We start from the raw sequence: 17,466 nt of genomic DNA, 5'->3' as shown, positions 1-17,466 counted from the left end.
GGGTGGTTTTAGAGGCGGTATCACTAGTACCCGCAGCTAAAACCACCCAGAACAGCGCAATACACCGCCCATTTTTTACGTACCAATAATTCAAATAAATAATGTGTCACCCTAACTGATTAACATAGATTGCAAGGACCAATAAAATGGGATCGGTGTGATCAACGGATCTGCCACTTGTATTTCTGCATGTGAAAGCTTCATGAAGTGTCTGGCGGACTACATCAAGGCTAGATGTAAAATCATCAGGATTTCTAGTATCATTCACTTAGCGGCTATCAAGAGGCTGTTTACCTTTGGGTCCTTTGCACAATGTTTCATGATCTCTTTCCAGTTTCTGTCCACAGTTTGGAATAACCTTCCTTCTTCAGGCATTTGCTGCATGATGTCCTCAGAGGAGAATATGGGGTCTAGATATAGCCACTGAGCCTGTACCTTCAACCATTCATCAATGGTTTCTTGGACCCGTATAAGTCGTTCCTCCCAATGCTGAAATGAGATGAGTAAAAGGTTAAAGGGGGTGGCCCATCTGGGACATTGATGGCATATCAATAGGATATTCCACCAGTATCAGCTAGTTGTGGGTCCCACCTCTGGGACCTGCTTCTCTCTCCAAAACAAAACCCGTGAAGTGAACGGAGGGCAGACGCACATACGAGGCCTCCATTCATTTCTATGGAAGTTTTGAAATTAGTAAAGCGGCTACTTCTGACTCTCCCATAGAGGTGAACTGAGCGGTGGTAGCGCTTGAGTGGTGCATTCTCCATTCATTTCTAAGGGTCTTCCAAAATTAGCCGAGTGCGCTCGCTTGGCTATTTTTGGGACTCCCATAAAAGTGAATGGAGAGCACGGCATGCATGGTGTCTCCTTCACTTACGGGGACCGTTCTGGAAATAGGCGCGGGTCCAACCTATATCCTAACCATAAACCCCCAATGTCTGAGTTGATAAAACCCCTTCATGGAAAATCTAATAACATATAAAATACAAGATAACAATTTTGATAACATGCAAATGACGAAAAAATTCCTCAAAATTCCCCATTGAGGGCTTATTTAATATTAATATCCCTGGCACTGTCAGTGATGATAATATCAGAATGTGCAGGTACACGACCTATTGAGAAAAGGAATGGTAACGTCCAGTTGGCTATTTATTTATACATTCCCAGGAGGAATAATGGAGGAATGGCACAATGAACAGTTCTAAGAGAGATGCTCCAGAATTGCCATTGCACAGTGAATAACAGTATGTACTAAAATAGATGTCAGGAGTGGTGCCTGGTCCTCTATAATATTACTTGCGAGTAGGAAATGTTATTTGATGCAGGATTTGTAAATTTGAACCTATCCATTTACCTGCACTACATGTAGTATGAGCCCCAGCCTGACCATGCAGAACAAACAGGAGCTCATTGGGATGTGAATACTTTATACCTTAATTTCTTTCTCAAAGGGCTTGATGAACGGCGATCCTCTCATTGTCTGAGTCTTCACGATTTGGTCGTCCAGAATGGTTTGGACTTCATCGACTGCCGATAGAATAGAAACCCCTGATTCTCGATAGGGGCTCAGATGAAAGGATATGGAGTCCCACATTTCTTCCATAGTATGCATTGCTTTCTCCAGGGAAAACTCCTAAAACACAGAAATGTTTAATTAGTGCCCCATGATAGACTCATATACAGACACTTCGGGTAGTAGCCTAGGGCAGTGATGGCTAACCTCCGGCACTCCAGCTGTGGTGAAACTAAGACTCCCAGTAGGCTCCATTCAGTTGTATGGAGTTCTGAGAACAGCCAGGCAAGTGTGTATCTTGGGAGTCGTAGTTTTGCCACAAGCTGGAGTGCCGGAGGTTAGCCATCACAGGGCTAGGGTCTCTTTCTGTAAGGGTGGATTCACACTGCATCTGCAGTGTCCATTTGCTGTAGGTGCAAGGACAGTCCCGGATGCATACATCAAACATATACATTTATATGTCCTGTTGGCCTCTGTTGGGCTGATGAACGTCAGATACCTGCGGTATGCAGTAGTGCCGCCTGCTCCAGAGGCATTCTACCAAAAAACATGTACAGCACAGTGTATGGTTTGTTAAAACCGAAGCCTATGGATGACCTATATGTATACAAATCCAGTCTTTTATCTATAGTTTGTCATTTTTCATCTATGCAGGGGGGGTGCGGCCAGCTGCAAACTGTGGAAAACAGATAGCTATTTCTGAACACTACACCATACACATGCATGCTTGGCTCGGATCAGCTGAACATGAATGCCCAATAAATTACTGGCAGAATGCTTCAGAAGCGTCTTATCCCCTGCGGGAACATAAGATTGCACATGTTGAAATCCAACATGCCCAACCCCTCTTGCTATATGTTTGGTGTCTGCCCAGCTTCAGAGATGAGCTGGTGAACAAATCACTACAATAGGCTGTAAGGTTGAGAAGCAATGTAAGGGTAAGTATTTCTAAGTCTACATCTGCAGTAGTCAGTTTTGACTATTGGAGCCTTATCTTTATAAGGCTACGTTTACATTTCCGGTATCCTGTTCCGGCAAATAACTATGACTATAATGGGATCCGGGCTCTTTCCGGCGAAATGCAGGAAAGCAGCCAGGTCCCTGCCGGATGCCATTATAGACTATGCCGGATGCCATTATAGACGATGCCATTATAGACTATGCCAGACCCCATAGTCACTATGGGGTCTGGCGATGAACGGCAATATCTGGCTAGGACAGATTTGGTGACCTCCGGCATGCTGTTCCTTTAGTCAAAATTGTCACTATTTTACAATTGTTTTTATAATTATGTACTTTAGTTTCAGTGAATATTTTGAAGGCATTTGTTTTTTCAGTTTCTTAGTGTGACCATGTTAGTTAGGATCTCTAGTACAGAACATTACCTTACTGGCTGCAGCACTGATCTGTTCAAATTCCTCTAAGTATGGCGTCAAGTTCTGCTTCAAAACCTTTCTCAGGGTGGTGCCTGAATCTGGAGTGAGGTCATAGCCGACTGTCTCAGACATCTGAAGCCAGTGGCGGCTTCTGACTCCAGGGTTACACAGGATGCTCACCAGAGGGATATATTCCTGAAAAATGAAATGCATATATTAAAGTCAATGTGTAGGTATTAATGCTAACAAAACAAATTATATAAACTGGAATACTGCGTTCCCGACATGGTTCAGGGTTTGGCAATTGTATAGGAATTAAGGTGGTCATTTACTATCAGATATATGCCAGTTTTCTGACGTATATCTGTCGCAGATTGCGGTGCAAAGGTTATCTATGCCACAATTTGCGATTTTTCCTCGCTCACGCCAGGTCTAAAAAAGGGGGCTGACGTGGGTGAGGAAGGGGGCAGGGCGCTAGGCCCGTCTCATTTGAAAGTTTCTACGCCTTTTTTAGGTGTAGAAAATGTTCTAAATGTACACCAGCAAGGAAGCTGGCATAGATTTAGACCAGTGGGGGATGCACCGAAGCTATGTAGAGGCCAGAACCAGCGCAGGGATTATTAAAATCAGTGTCTAAAACGTAGGTCTTAATAAATGACCCCCTAAATCTTTTTCATGTATAAACAAATTGACTATTATACTCGACAGTGGTACTTCGTTATTAAGCATGAAAAGTTCTCTCAGCACTCTTGACATGTCCATTTTAGTAAATAGTTTTATTTCCCATGAAATTACAATTCTGTAACAGCTATGAATTGTGCTTTTCCTTTGTTATTCCTCCTGGAAATTCCTGACTATATTGACAGCTGGATGTAGGGATTATTGGCTGCTTGTTAAAGGGAACCTGTCATCAACTTTATGCTGCCCATACTAACAGCAGCATAGAGTAGAGACAGGTGAGCTGATTTCAGCAGTCTGTCATTTAAAAGTTAAAAGTAAGTGGTTGCCGAGAACCAACATCACAAACATTGCAGACTGGGCCTGGAAAAGAGTCATGGCCCCCTGAGAAGAGTCCTGGTTATTCATGAATTCCTGCTGATGACTGACCGTCTTCTACCTAGTTTTCTCCCTTTCCCTCTAGGAGAGAACTGCCAATCATCAGCAGATGGTGAGAGAGCAGGAGATTATGGATAACCAGGACTCTTCTCAGGTAGATTTGACTCTTTTCGAGGCCTGGGCTGCAATGGTTATGATGCTGGTTCTCGGCAACCACTTACTTTTAGCTCATGAGTGACACACCGCTGACATCAGCATTTCTGGCACTATTTTATGCTGCCCTCAGTGAGGTCACCATAAAGTTGATGACAGGTTCCCTTTAAAGCTGCATTTACATGCAGTAATCATTCTCTCTCTATGGGTATAAATAATCGCTGTGATTATTCAGTACCAAACAGATTAACTCTTCGCCAGCCACATAAACAAACACCTAGCATTTTACTGATTTATTGGGTGAATAGCAGCATCTTTACACAGAAAAATTCAGAAACTAGTGTTTGTAGGAACATTTTTTCCCTATAATTGTCGCAATAATCGCAATAATGTAAATGAGCCCATATCCTAGGGGTTCGGCCTTCTAAGTGGACAATGTAAGAATGTGTAGAGACACACCACCAACTGATAAAATCCAGGTATCAATTTATTCATAGATTTCTAGTTAAAATAACAAAGGAAATGCACAATGCAGAGTTATAGGAAAGATGTTCCAGCAAAGTTATTTCATGGGGAATAAAGTAATTACTAAAATGGACATTTTAGCAGAGCTGAAATGTGTCCCTATGGGAAAGGTCCAAGCATCCTTGTGAAGGTCACAATCAGTGAGACGCAGTGTTTTTGCTCCCATACAGAAACACTGAAGTCATCCACGGATCGCACTAAGGTGACAATACTCTCGTGGAGCCTTAAATGGGTTTTCTCATCTCAGACAATGGGGGCATATCGCTAGGATATGCCCCCATTGTCTTATAGGTGCGGGTCCCATTGCCTATATCGAGAACAGAGCCCTGAAAGTGAAGGACAGCGCACTGCGCATGCGCAGCCGCCCTCCATTCATTTCTATGGGGCAGCCGAAAAATAGCTGAGTGCTGGCTCGGCTATTGCCATCTGCCCCATTGAAATGTATAGGAGCATGGGACGCGCATGCGCGGCACGCTCCCATTCACTTCTATAGGAGAGGCGGGGATTAGCGCTTGGTGGTGGACGGACCCCGGAAAATCTGGGGTCCTCTAGCCACAGCGCTTCCCGCTCCGTTCTCGATATAGGTGCGGGTCCCAGTGGTGGGACCCGCACCTATCAGACAATGGGGGCATATCCTAGCAATATGCCCCCATTGTCTAAGATGGGAATACCCCTTTAACCTAATGCAAGGAAAGCTCTGATGTATACGTTATTTGAGGATCCTACCTTAAAAGCCTTGATCTGATCAATGATAGCAGAACACATGATGACTATGCGGCTTTCCTTTTTCTCCTCTTCGACCTTATCCTTGTCTTCAGTGAGTGTTCGCTGACGGACAGCCTTTTTCTTCTCGTCTTCTGATTTCTTCTGCTTCTGCTGAAACAATTTCATCGTCTTGTAGACCTCTCTGAAAAACTCATCCACCTCTGCTTCCATGCTTTCTCCATTCAGGTCAAGGAAGGCACCATCAATCCACCTGGAAGATAAAAAAAGTTTTTGCATTTATGTTTTTATCTCTGGAACTTGTACAATCTTCAAATACAGAGGTAATCAACAAAAAATAGGTCAGTCTTCTAAAAGCTAAGACATACCCTCAGCCCACCAATTACTGCTTATTAAATGATATTCTCTTTTTATATATATATATATATATATATATATATATATATATATATAATATTTCCCTAGTTTCTATTCTATATATATTTTTGGATCAGAGAGCTAATTTGTCAAAAGTCCTGTAGTTTGCAGTACCCAAAAAAGAAAACCACAAATCACAAGCTGTTATCACAAGGGGGGAAATGTTTGTGACCAGGCATTTCCTCTACATTAGGGATGGGCAACCTGTGGCAGTCCAGCTGTTGTGAAACTACAATTCCCAGCATGCTCCATTTATCTCTATGAGAGTTCTGAGAGGAGCAGAGCAGGTATGCATGCTGGGAATTGTAGTTTAAAAACAGCTGGAGTGCCGCAGGTTGCCCACCCCTGCCCTAGATTATTATTGAGGGCGTCCCAAGCAAGTGCCCGGCTATCTACGGCAGTACCATAGACTTAAATGGAACAGCAGAGTGTGACCGCTGTTCCATTAAAATGGGGGAACATGGTCTCCCATTCTGGTGATTGGCATGGAGCCCAGTGGTCAGATGCTGACCAATCAAACACTTTTCCCCAATCCTGTCCTGTGGGAATAAAGGTTTGTAATAGGACAAATCCTTTAATCTTTTTTATTTTTTTTTGTACGTGGTCTGTGTAGGCTGCTTTTGACAATCCCTTTTACTTAGGAGGGCCCCAGGGGGTACCACTTTTAGGACTAGGGGCAGATTGGGAACTTAAAGGGGCCCTGGAAAAAAATGAAAAGTGGCCCCATGTTGTAGGCAGGTCCAAACTGACAGAAGGTGGGACAACTAAAGTAGGCGGAGCCAGCAATACCATAGTGCAGGGATACCCAACCTGCGGCCCTCCAGCTGTTGCAAAAGTACAACTCCCAGCATGCCCGGACAGCCTACAGCTATCAGTCTACAGCAGGACATGATGGGAGTTGTAGTTTTGCAACAGCTGGAGGGCCACAGGTTGAGCATCCCTGCCATAGTGCAAAAAAATACCGCCCCAGCAGAACCAAATACCACAATGCAGCACTAAATACTGCCGCCCATGCTACAATATCAAACTGTACCATCATCCTGAGGACGCCAATATAGTTGGCCACCTGCAGCCGTTGGCCAGGTGCATAAGTGCCTGATGCTCCTACATTAATGAATGGACAGAGCACCAGATCTTTATGTACCTGGACGGCAGCCATGAGGAGGGCTTGGGCAGCCCTCTGGGAAATTTCCCTGTACGGTCTATGGCAGTCTGCCCATGTTCTAGGCCCCCAAAAATCAACCTTAATCTGTAGTGGAATCTGGTTATATTTAATCTCCCAGAACCACCTAGGAGAAAATGAAGCATTGCATGTTGATCATTAAAATCAATGGTCTATGTATAGGACTCACAGGCGAACAGAGGCAGACAGACATACTCTATGTAGCTACTCTCTGCTCCAAATAATTGATGCCAGCTATGACATGTGGACTTTCCCCTACTAAGTCTCTAATAAGGTATTCAAAAATTTATTTTTTAAACCAGCATACTATTAAACCTTGAACAGAAATACATATGTACGTATTGCAGGAATGTTTAACATGTCGGTCACACATACTTTTTTTCCGTTTTCTGCCACTTATAAATCAGTGCGAAAAGTTTCTGATAAGGTTCAATGTTGAGTTTTAAGGAATCCAGCTCAGGATATGTGGTTGGGTCCCATTTATAGAGTGCTTCCTCCTTGTTGATATAAGTGATCACCTCCTCTGCGTCTGCTATACGCTTTTGTACAGTCCGCACATCTGTCACGTACTGAAATCAGAAGGAAACACGGACAAAGAAAAGGTAAAACCGATTGTCTCCACTAAAGAAAATGAGATGGTTAAGGGAACAGCTCCCAATGGCGGCATATGTGATCCTCTAATAAAAACAGAAGGTAAGGCATTAACAATATATTCATGAATAGGCTATGGACTGTTTTATAATCTTTGCAGGTGTATACACTCCTGTAAACACCAATTTAAAGGGCATCTGTCACCACATAACACTATGTCAAAGGGTCAGCAGCAGTCCATCTGCGCTGGTAAGCCGGAGTCCCACAATGTCTCCGGCATCTCCATATGTGCCGTCAATCCTCAGAAAAAATACTTTTTCTAATATGTAAATTTCCCCCTAGGTGCAATGAGGGTGGTGCCATTGTACCTTATTGCACCCAGAGGCTCCCATCTTCTATGCCGTGTCCCCACCACTGTGATGGACAGACCAGGCAGTCCCTGAAGTCTCACAGAATCGCATTCTGTACATGAGCAGTAAAGAGATGGAGATCGCCGGGCAGATTGGCAATCTCCATCCCTTTACTGCGCATGTACACAACGTGATCTCATGAGACTTTAGGGACCACTACAGAGGTAGGGGCATGGCATAGAAGACAGGGAGTGGAGCCTCTGGGTGCAAAGAGGTGCAATAACACCACCCTTGTTGCACCTAGGGGATAATTATAAAAAGTATTTTTTCGGAGGATTGATGGAACCTATGGAGATGCCAGAGACTTACAAGCGCAGATGGGCAGCTGTCGACCGTCTGACATAGTGGTAGGTAGCGACAGATGCCCTTTAAAGATTGTTGATGGCAGAGGTGTCATTTGGAAAAGGGCTCCGCTAACTATCACGTCATTTATAATAATGGCAGCCTTTTATCTGGCAGAGGGGCTATTGGCTTTCTTCAGACACAAAGGCCTGGGTGCAAATACTACCTCTGAACCTCTTATAGATACCCCTCTGCTTCATAGCACCTGAAGGCAAGCAACGGGAAGTTATCATTTCCCTGGCGGCTATGACCTAGTTTCAGATTCAGGTACCATGAGCATGCTATCTAAGCATTATCAGCCAAACTGGTCCCAATATTTCATGCAGGCCTAGGAATGAAATCAGAAAGTGCACATTAATATCATACCTGCTGCATCATATCCAGTTCAGAGCACTCTGCAAATTCTTCCATCCGACGTGACAATTTCTCCAGTTCCAGCATAAGCTTCTCTCTTTTCCCCAGTAGTTCGCTTTCTCCTTTACGCTTAGCCTTTTCAATCAACTTTTAGAAAAGTTTAAGAAACCTTATTAAAAAATGCTCTCTGGGTAAAGATATAAAGATGTCACTAATGCATCTAAATATTCTGATGTTTAAAGGCTATAGATGATTTGGGGGCATTTTTTTTATGATTGCAATTTACTCATTTTGGGCTAAAAATAATTTTTTCAATTGGTTTTTTGATTAAAAATGTTCAGCCGTTTTTGAGAAACAAGGTTTAAAAAATCATTTTTTTCAATTGGTTTTTATTAAAAATGTTCAGCCGTTTTTGAGTAACAAGGTTTAAAAAATCAGTCTGCAGACTGTCACAACTGAGTTCTGTCAGTTGACGGCTCGTGTGTAGCTCTTATCTCTGACCTCATAAACACTCATTATAGGTAAACTCTTATAAAACTGTTTACATAGGATGCATTCGTTCTGTTAGGATGCCGTTGTGTGAAATCAAAATCGAAAAAAAAACATCACTAAGTATATTAACCACCTCCGGACCGCCTAACGCAGATTCGCGTTCCGGAGGTGGCAGCGCTGCGCACAGTCACGCATATACGCGTCATCTCGCGAGACGCGAGATTTCGCTCAAAGCCGGCCCGCGCATGCGCATCGCGGGCCGGCAAAAGTTAAAGTAGAAGTTCGTCACCAGCCTGCCAGCAACGATCATTGGCTGGCAGGCTGGCGATTTTCAAAAAATCCAATCACAAGTCATATAACAGATGATATTAGTAAATATGATCTGTTATATGGCTTCTCTGCTCCTCTGCTGGTCCTTTTCGTCGGTTGGATCCAGCAGAGGAGCAGACTGAACTGTGAGTAGCACCAAACACTTCACTGTAGCCCCAGATCACCCCCCTGCACCCCAATTAACCCTTTGATCACCCCTTTGATCGCCCCTGTCAATCACTAGTGAAAGGAAAAAAAGTGATCAGTGTAAACTGTCACTTTTTTTTTTCCACTGGTATTGACTGTTAGGTTTTAGGGATAGTTTAGGCCCCTTGGTTAGGTAGTTTAGCGTGAGTTAGCGCCCAGCCCACCGCACCGCAGTCACTTATTCGCTGTTTAGCGTATCGCTAATCAGCATTTGTACTTTTATAGTATCTGTAAGTGATCAAAACTGATCACGGTCAGATCTATAATAGTATTAGTGTCACCTTAGCTCGCCCTCCACCCAAAACGCAGTGTTTGCCCGATCAGGCCTGATCGGTCGCCCACACGTGCGTTCAACCACCCCCGCCCCACCGCAGTGACAAAAAATATATTTTTTTTTGATCACTGCACATTCATTTTACACGCACTGCGGCGATAAAAAAATCAGTTTTGATATTTTTTATCAACCGCAGCGGCCTCCGGTACTTCGCTAGCCTCCCCTTTGTAAGACAGGCTTGCTTTTTTTCTTGGGTAGTCTCAGGGAATACCCCTAAATTTAGTAGTCCAAATGTCAAACAGGGGGTATTCTTCTGAAGAGGCCTACAGGATTCTGACCCAGTCGGATGAGGAATGGGAACCCTCATCTGACGAATCTAGCGGGTCAGAATATGAACCTGTAGAAAGCAGTGGCTCTCTGACCCAAAGTTCGGACGAGGAGGTGGAGGTCCCTGACAGCACCAGGCGTACCCGACCCCGTGTCGCTAGACCACAGGTTGTGCAGGATCCGCTTCAAGAGCAGCAGAGTGGGGCTGGCGCTGCCGGATCACGTGGTGAGGCATACACCAGCAGCGCAGCCCTCCCTGGACCTAGTACCAGCACTGCCGTACAACATGGTGACGTGGCGAGCACCAGAAGGGCAGTTGAAGCTGGTACGGTGGCACGTGCAGTAGTTACCCCGTCGCAGCCACCGCACAGACAGGCCCGTAGAGCCCCTAGAATCCCTGAGGTGCTGGCAAACCCTGATTGGCAGTCACCAACTTCAGCCGTAGCATTAGTTCCCCCTTTCACCGCCCAGTCTGGAGTTCGGGTTGAGACGGCTCAAATCAGTTCGGCCCTGGGATTTTTTGAGCTGTTCTTGACTGCGGAGCTCTTGGACTTAGTCGTGGCAGAGACAAACCGGTATGCCACACAATTTATATCCGCCAACCCGGGAAGCTTTTATGCCCAGCCTTTCCGGTGGAAACCAGTCCAAGTTTCCGAAATTTAAATTTTTTTGGGCCTTCTCCTCAACATGGGTCTAACTAAAAAGCATGAATTGCGGTCATATTGGTCCACGAACTCGATTCATCACATGCCCATGTTCTCTGCTGCTATGTCCAGGGCACGATTTGAGGCCATCCTCCGTTTCCTGCATTTTAGCGACAACACCACCTCCCGTCCCAGAGGCCACCCAGCTTTTGACCGGCTCCACAAAATTCGGCCCCTCATAGACCACTTCAACCAGAAATTTGCAGATTTGTATACCCCAGAGCAAAACATCTGCGTAGACGAGTCCCTAATACATTTTACCGGGCGCCTTGGCTTCAAACAATACATCCCAAGCAAGCGTGCCCGGTATGGGGTCAAATTGTATAAGCTCTGTGAAAGGGCCACAGGCTATACCCACAAATTTCGGATCTATGAGGGAAAAGATCAGACCCTGGAGCCGGTCGGTTGCCCTGACTACCTAGGGAGCAGTGGGAAGACAGTCTGGGACTTGGTGTCACCCTTATTCGGCAAGGGGTACCATCTTTATGTGGACAATTTCTACACAAGTGTGGCCCTCTTTAGGCATTTGTTTCTAGAACGGATTTGCGCCTGTGGCACCGCGCGAACTAGTCGCGTGGGCTTCCCCCAACGGCTTGTAACCACCCGTCTTGCAAGGGGGGAGAGGGCTGCCTTGTGTAACGAAGAACTGCTCGCGGTGAAATGGAGAGACAAGCGTGACGTTTACATGCTCTCCTCCATTCACGCAGACACGACAATACAAATTGAGCGAGCAACCCGTGTCATTGAAAAGCCCCTCTGTGTCCACGACTATAATGCGCTCATGGGAGGGGTGGACTTCAATGACCAGATGTTGTCTCCGTATTTAGTTTCCCGCAGAACCAGACGCTGGTATAAGAAGGTGTCTGTATATTTAATTCAATTGGCGCTGTATAATAGTTTTGTTCTCTACAGTAAGGCTGGGAGAACACGATCCTTCCTCAAATTCCAGGAAGAGATCATCGAGAACCTCCTTTATCCAGGAGGTTCCGTGGCCCCATCCACCAGTGTAGTTAGCCGTCTACACGAGCGACATTTCCCCAGTGTCGTTCCTGGTACCTCAACCCAACCGTCACCCCGAAAAAGATGTCGTGTCTGTAGCAGGAGTGGAATAAGGCGTGACACCCGCTATTTCTGTCCTGACTGTCCTGACCACCCTGCCCTATGCTATGGAGAGTGTTTCTGGAAGTACCACACACAGGTACACCTAGCATAGGGATCGCATCTCACAGGACAGGCACACAGGGCTATTAGGGCCCATTCACTCACAGCTGCTGCAAACCTCTCCTTTCACCTGGGATAAAGTGCATAACGTACTTCGCCACATCTTTGGGCGATTTGCGCTTTGCACATTGTCCCATGGGGAAGGAGAGGTTTGTTCTATAAAGGTAAAAAAAACTAAACAAAAAAAAAAATACCGGTAAGTAAAAAAGTTAACGTTCAGTTAAAAAAGTTAAAAAAAGTTTATATGTTCTGTTCAACAGTTAATAAAGTTATTGCGTTGCGGCCTGGTTTTTTCTTTTTTGTTTTGTTTTTTTTACCTTCCAGGTGGACCAACCGATCGACTAGCTGCAGCACTGATGTGCATTCGGACAGAAGCATTGCGCTGCTGTCAGATTACACGCAAGTCGGTGTATGCGGCGCTGCAAGACGAGATTTCTCCTCTGCAGTAAAAGATACGTTTGCCGAGGCATATGAGCTGAGGAGGTGGCGGTGTTCATATACTTTGGCAAACACTTTGTATATATAAAAAAAAAAAACCCGGCAATGATTTATTCATCCACATCGATTGATGTGAATGGAGAAATCTGGTTTGCCAGGGCATACGAGCTGAAGTGGGTATGGATGTTGGGCGGAGCTCCTATGTCCTGGCAGACGCCTTTCCCCTCCTTTTTCTTTTTTTGGCAGAGATTTTTTCATCCACATTGATCGATGCGAATGAAGAAATCTGTGCCGTTCATTTTTTTCTTTCAGCCCAGAGGCTGAACGAAAAAAAAAAATCTCATTACCCGTATGCTCAATATAAGGAGAATAGCAGAAACTCCTAATGCTGGGCATACATGTAATGATTGCGGAGACCCTCAAATGCCAGGGCAGTACAAACACCCCACAAATAACACCATTTTGGAAAGAAGACACCCCAAGGTATTCGCTGAGGGGCATATTGAGTCCATGAAAGATTGAAATTTTTGTCCCAAGTTAGCGCAAAGGGAGACTTTGTGAGAAAAAAATCAAAAAAATCAATTTCCGCTAACTTGTGGCAATTTTTTTTTTTTTCTATGAACTCGCCATGCCCCTCATTGAATACCTTGGGGTGTCTTCTTTCCAAAATGGGGTCACATGTGGGGTATTTATACTGCCCTGGCATTTTAGGGGCCCCAAAGCGTGAGAAGAAGTCTGGTATCCAAATGTCTAAAAATGCCCTCCTAAAAGGAATTTGGGCACCTTTGCCCACCTAGGCTGCAAAAAAGTGTCACACATGTGGTATCTCCGTATTCAGGAGAAGTTGGGGAATGTGTTTTGGGGTGTCATTTTACATATACCCATGCTGGGTGAGATAAATATCTTGGTCAAATGCCAACTTTGTATAAAAAAATGGGAAAAGTTGTCTTTTGCCAAGATATTTCTCTCACCCAGCATGGGTATATGTAAAATGACACCCCAAAACACATTCCCCAACTTCTCCTGAATACGGAGATACCACATGTGTGACACTTTTTTGCAGCCTAGGTGGGCAAAGGGGCCCACATTCCAAAGAGCACCTTTCGGATTTCACAGGTCATTTACCTACTTACCACACATTTGGGCCCCTAGAATGCCAGGGCAGTATAACTACCCCACAAGTGACCCCATTTTGGAAAGAAGACACCCCAAGGTATTCGCTGTTGGGCATAGCGAGTTCATATAATTTTTTATTTTTTGTCACAAGTTAGTGGAAAATGATGATTTTTTTTTTTTTTCTTACAAAGTCTCATATTCCACTAACTTGTGACAAAAAATAAAAACTTCCATGAACTCACTATGCCCATCAGCGAATACCTTGGGGTGTCTTCTTTCCAAAATGGGGTCACTTGTGGGGTAGTTATACTGCCCTGGCATTCTAGGGGCCCAAATGTGTGGTAAGGAGTTTGAAATCAAATTCTGTAAAAAATGACCAGTGAAATCCGAAAGGTGCTCTTTGGAATGTGGGCCCCTTTGCCCACCTAGGCTGCAAAAAAGTGCCACACATGTGGTATCTCCGTATTCAGGAGAAGTTGGGGAATGTGTTTTGGGGTGTCATTTTACATATACCCATGCTGGGTGAGAGAAATATCTTGGCAAAAGACAACTTTTCCCATTTTTTTATACAAAGTTGGCATTTGACCAAGATATTTATCTCACCCAGCATGGGTATATGTAAAATGACACCCCAAAACACATTCTCCAACTTCTCCTGAATACGGAGATACCAGATGTGTGACACTTTTTTGCAGCCTAGGTGGGCAAAGGGGCCCATATTCCAAAGAGCACCTTTCGGATTTCACTGGTCATTTTTTACAGAATTTGATTTCAAACTCCTTACCACACATTTGGGCCCCTAGAATGCCAGGGCAGTATAACTACCCCACAAGTGACCCCATTTTGGAAAGAAGACACCCCAAGGTATTCCGTGAGGGGCATGGCGAGTTCCTAGAATTTTTTATTTTTTGTCACAAGTTAGTGGAAAATGATGATTCTTTTATTTTTATTTTTTTCTTACAAAGTCTCATATTCCACTAACTTGTGACAAAAAATAAAAACTTCCATGAACTCACTATGCCCATCACGAAATACCTTGGGGTGTCTTCTTTCCAAAAAGGGGGCACTTGTGGGGTAGTTATACTGCCCTGGCATTCTAGGGGCCCAAATGTGTGGTAAGAAGTTTGAAATCAAAATGTGTAAAAAATGACCAGTGAAATCCGAAAGGTGCTCTTTGGAATGTGGGCCCCTTTGCCCACCTAGGCTGCAAAAAAGTGTCACACATCTGGTATCTCCGTATTCAGGAGAAGTTGGGGAATGTGTTTTGGGGTGTCATTTTACATATACCCATGCTGGGTGAGAGAAATATCTTGGCAAAAGACAACTTTTCCCATTTTTTTATACAAAGTTGGCATTTGACCAAGATATTTATCTCACCCAGCATGGGTATATGTAAAATGACACCCCAAAACACAGGAGCAAAATTTATATATGGATGTCGTTTTTTTTGCAAAATTTTACAACTGAAAGTGAAAAATGTCATTTTTTTGCAAAAAAATCGTTAAATTTCGATTAATAACAAAAAAAGTAAAAATGTCAGCAGCAATGAAATACCACCAAATGAAAGCTCTATTAGTGAGAAGAAAAGGAGGTAAAATTCATTTGGGTGGTAAGTTGCATGACCGAGCAATAAACGGTGAAAGTAGTGTAGGTCAGAAGTGTAAAAAGTGGCCTGGTCTTTCAGGGTGTTTAAGCACTGGGGGCTGAGGTGGTTAAAAGTGGATCCGTTTTTTTCGGCTCCTAAAAAAAGGGATCCGTCACCATTGACTTACATTGTTTTCAGTGATGGATCTGTTTTTTTCCGCTTTTATGACCGGACACAAAACCGCAAGCTTGCAGAGGTTTTCTGTCCGGTCACAAAACAGAATACTGCAGAAACTAAAGACATCCTGATGCATCCTGAACAGATCTTTTTCCATTCAGAATGCATGAGGAATAAATGGAAATGCAAGTGTGAAAGTATACTTAAATGAAATATCTAAAGCTTCACATGAGATGTCAGCTGATGGAATTTAGGAGCGACAGTCTGCAAATAGACTAGAATTTTTTAACCCTTGTATCTCAAAAATGGCTGAACATTTTGCAATAAAGACCAATTAAAAATGATTTTTGTCAAATATTGAGAGAAATGCATTCATAAAAAATTGCTCCAAGGGTGTCCATAGCCTTTAACAAGACATCTGATATTAGGCCATGTTCACATCTGCATTGGAGTCTCCGTTAGGATCCTCTCTCACAGAATGAATAGTGCAGCATATTGGGCAGTTTTTGTTTGGTAAAATGCCAGGCTCCCTGACGGAAACCCAACAGACCCTATAATAGTCAACGGGGTCCGTCGGGCACTGTGTCATTCGTGTGGGATCTGGTACTTCAGTCATTTTCATTGTTCTTCTTCTATGAACAATAGAAATGGTTAATAGAGATGCACACAGAGCGTTTAACCAGTCAACGCTCTTGTGGCTTCAGTCACAGAAAGCTGACAATCCTTGGGTTTTGCTGATGGATTACTTTATCTCTCCATTAACTGTACATGTAAATTCTTCAATAGACTCTGTTGAATCAGATATATGTTGCAAAGTACCATTTTCACAAAAATCCCCATAGACACCCATATACCTGGTCATTTTCATCAAACACTGGGTTAATATTTTTCGGCCAGAGTAACACTGTTGAGTTCAGGACAATATCTTCAGGCAAAAATAAATGAATGTCTAGAAGATAATTCATTCTCCGCTGACACTCCTGAAGGCAGAAAACAAAATCACAATGTGATACTGTATCCATAAGAGACAATTAAAGGGGTTGTACAGAATTGGCATAACATGACTGCTTTCTTCCAAAAACCGCGCCACACCTGTCCATGGGTAACGGTGCAATATCACAATCAAACAAAACATACAAAGTACCTGAATAATCCTACATATTACATTATAAAGTCCTGGATAGCTATACCCGGGGACATACGTACAGTAATTCGGGACTTCAGCTCCACAATGCTTTTACTCTTCGCCTGCTCAACAAAGGTAATCTCCTCTATAACATCTTCAGTTGTTTCAGGGACCTTTAAGGCTTGCTCCTTAATTTTCTCAAATTCCACGCAGATTCTGAAAGAAACGCATATTATTAGGGGTAGGGTACTTTCACACTAGCGTTCATCCTAGGGGCTCAATACCGGAAAAGAACTGATCAGGATTATCCCCATGCATTCTGAATGGAGAGGAATCCGTTCAGGATGCATCAGGATGTCTTCAGTTCAGTCTTTTTGCCTTTTCAGGACGGAGATAATACCGCGGCATGCTGAGAAAAAAGTTTTAATATATGCAAATGAGCCTCTAGGAGCAACGGGGGCATTGCCATTACACCTAGAGGCCTTGCTCTTTCTACTACTGCCACGCACTCTGCACTTTTAGGCTGGGTTCAGACCTGAGCGCATTGTATATGCGCGTTTAACGCGCGTTTTTGTCGCGCGTTTTTATGTGCGTTTTTTGCAATAGTAAACGCGCGTTTGACGCGCGTTTGTGTGATTGACAGCAGTGTCCTATGGCCACAAACGCGCGTCAAAATGCCCTAAAGAAGCTCAAGAACTTGTTTGAGCGTAGGGCGTTTTTCAGCGCGTTCAAACGCGCTGTAAAACGCTCAAGTGAGAACCAGGGCCATAGGGAAGCATTGGTTTTCATGTGTTGAGCGTTTTACAGCGCGTTGTGTTGAACGCGCTGTAAAACGCTCAGGTCT

At 44.0% G+C, this 17,466-nt stretch overlaps 1 protein-coding gene across 1 annotated transcript in view; it reads right to left on the bottom strand.

Annotated features, from left to right (window-relative positions):
- The window catches only part of DNAH12 (dynein axonemal heavy chain 12), a 124,427-nt gene that overhangs the window by 70,351 nt on the left and 36,610 nt on the right, over positions 1–17,466 (bottom strand). Inside the window, exons 14-21 of the mRNA XM_040407665.1 lie at positions 16,703–16,838; positions 16,351–16,476; positions 8,659–8,793; positions 7,325–7,518; positions 5,353–5,602; positions 2,902–3,087; positions 1,436–1,636; positions 295–489 (exon numbers count right to left, since the gene is read on the bottom strand). Coding sequence (XP_040263599.1) covers positions 295–489; positions 1,436–1,636; positions 2,902–3,087; positions 5,353–5,602; positions 7,325–7,518; positions 8,659–8,793; positions 16,351–16,476; positions 16,703–16,838 — 1,423 coding nt within the window. The remainder of the gene's footprint in view (positions 1–294; positions 490–1,435; positions 1,637–2,901; positions 3,088–5,352; positions 5,603–7,324; positions 7,519–8,658; positions 8,794–16,350; positions 16,477–16,702; positions 16,839–17,466) is intronic.

Source organism: Bufo bufo, chromosome 9 (genome assembly GCF_905171765.1).
Source record: "Bufo bufo chromosome 9, aBufBuf1.1, whole genome shotgun sequence".
Lineage (NCBI taxonomy): Eukaryota > Metazoa > Chordata > Amphibia > Anura > Bufonidae > Bufo > Bufo bufo.
The sequence above is the reverse complement of the archived record's forward strand: the minus strand, read 5'-3'. Positions and strand labels throughout refer to the sequence as shown.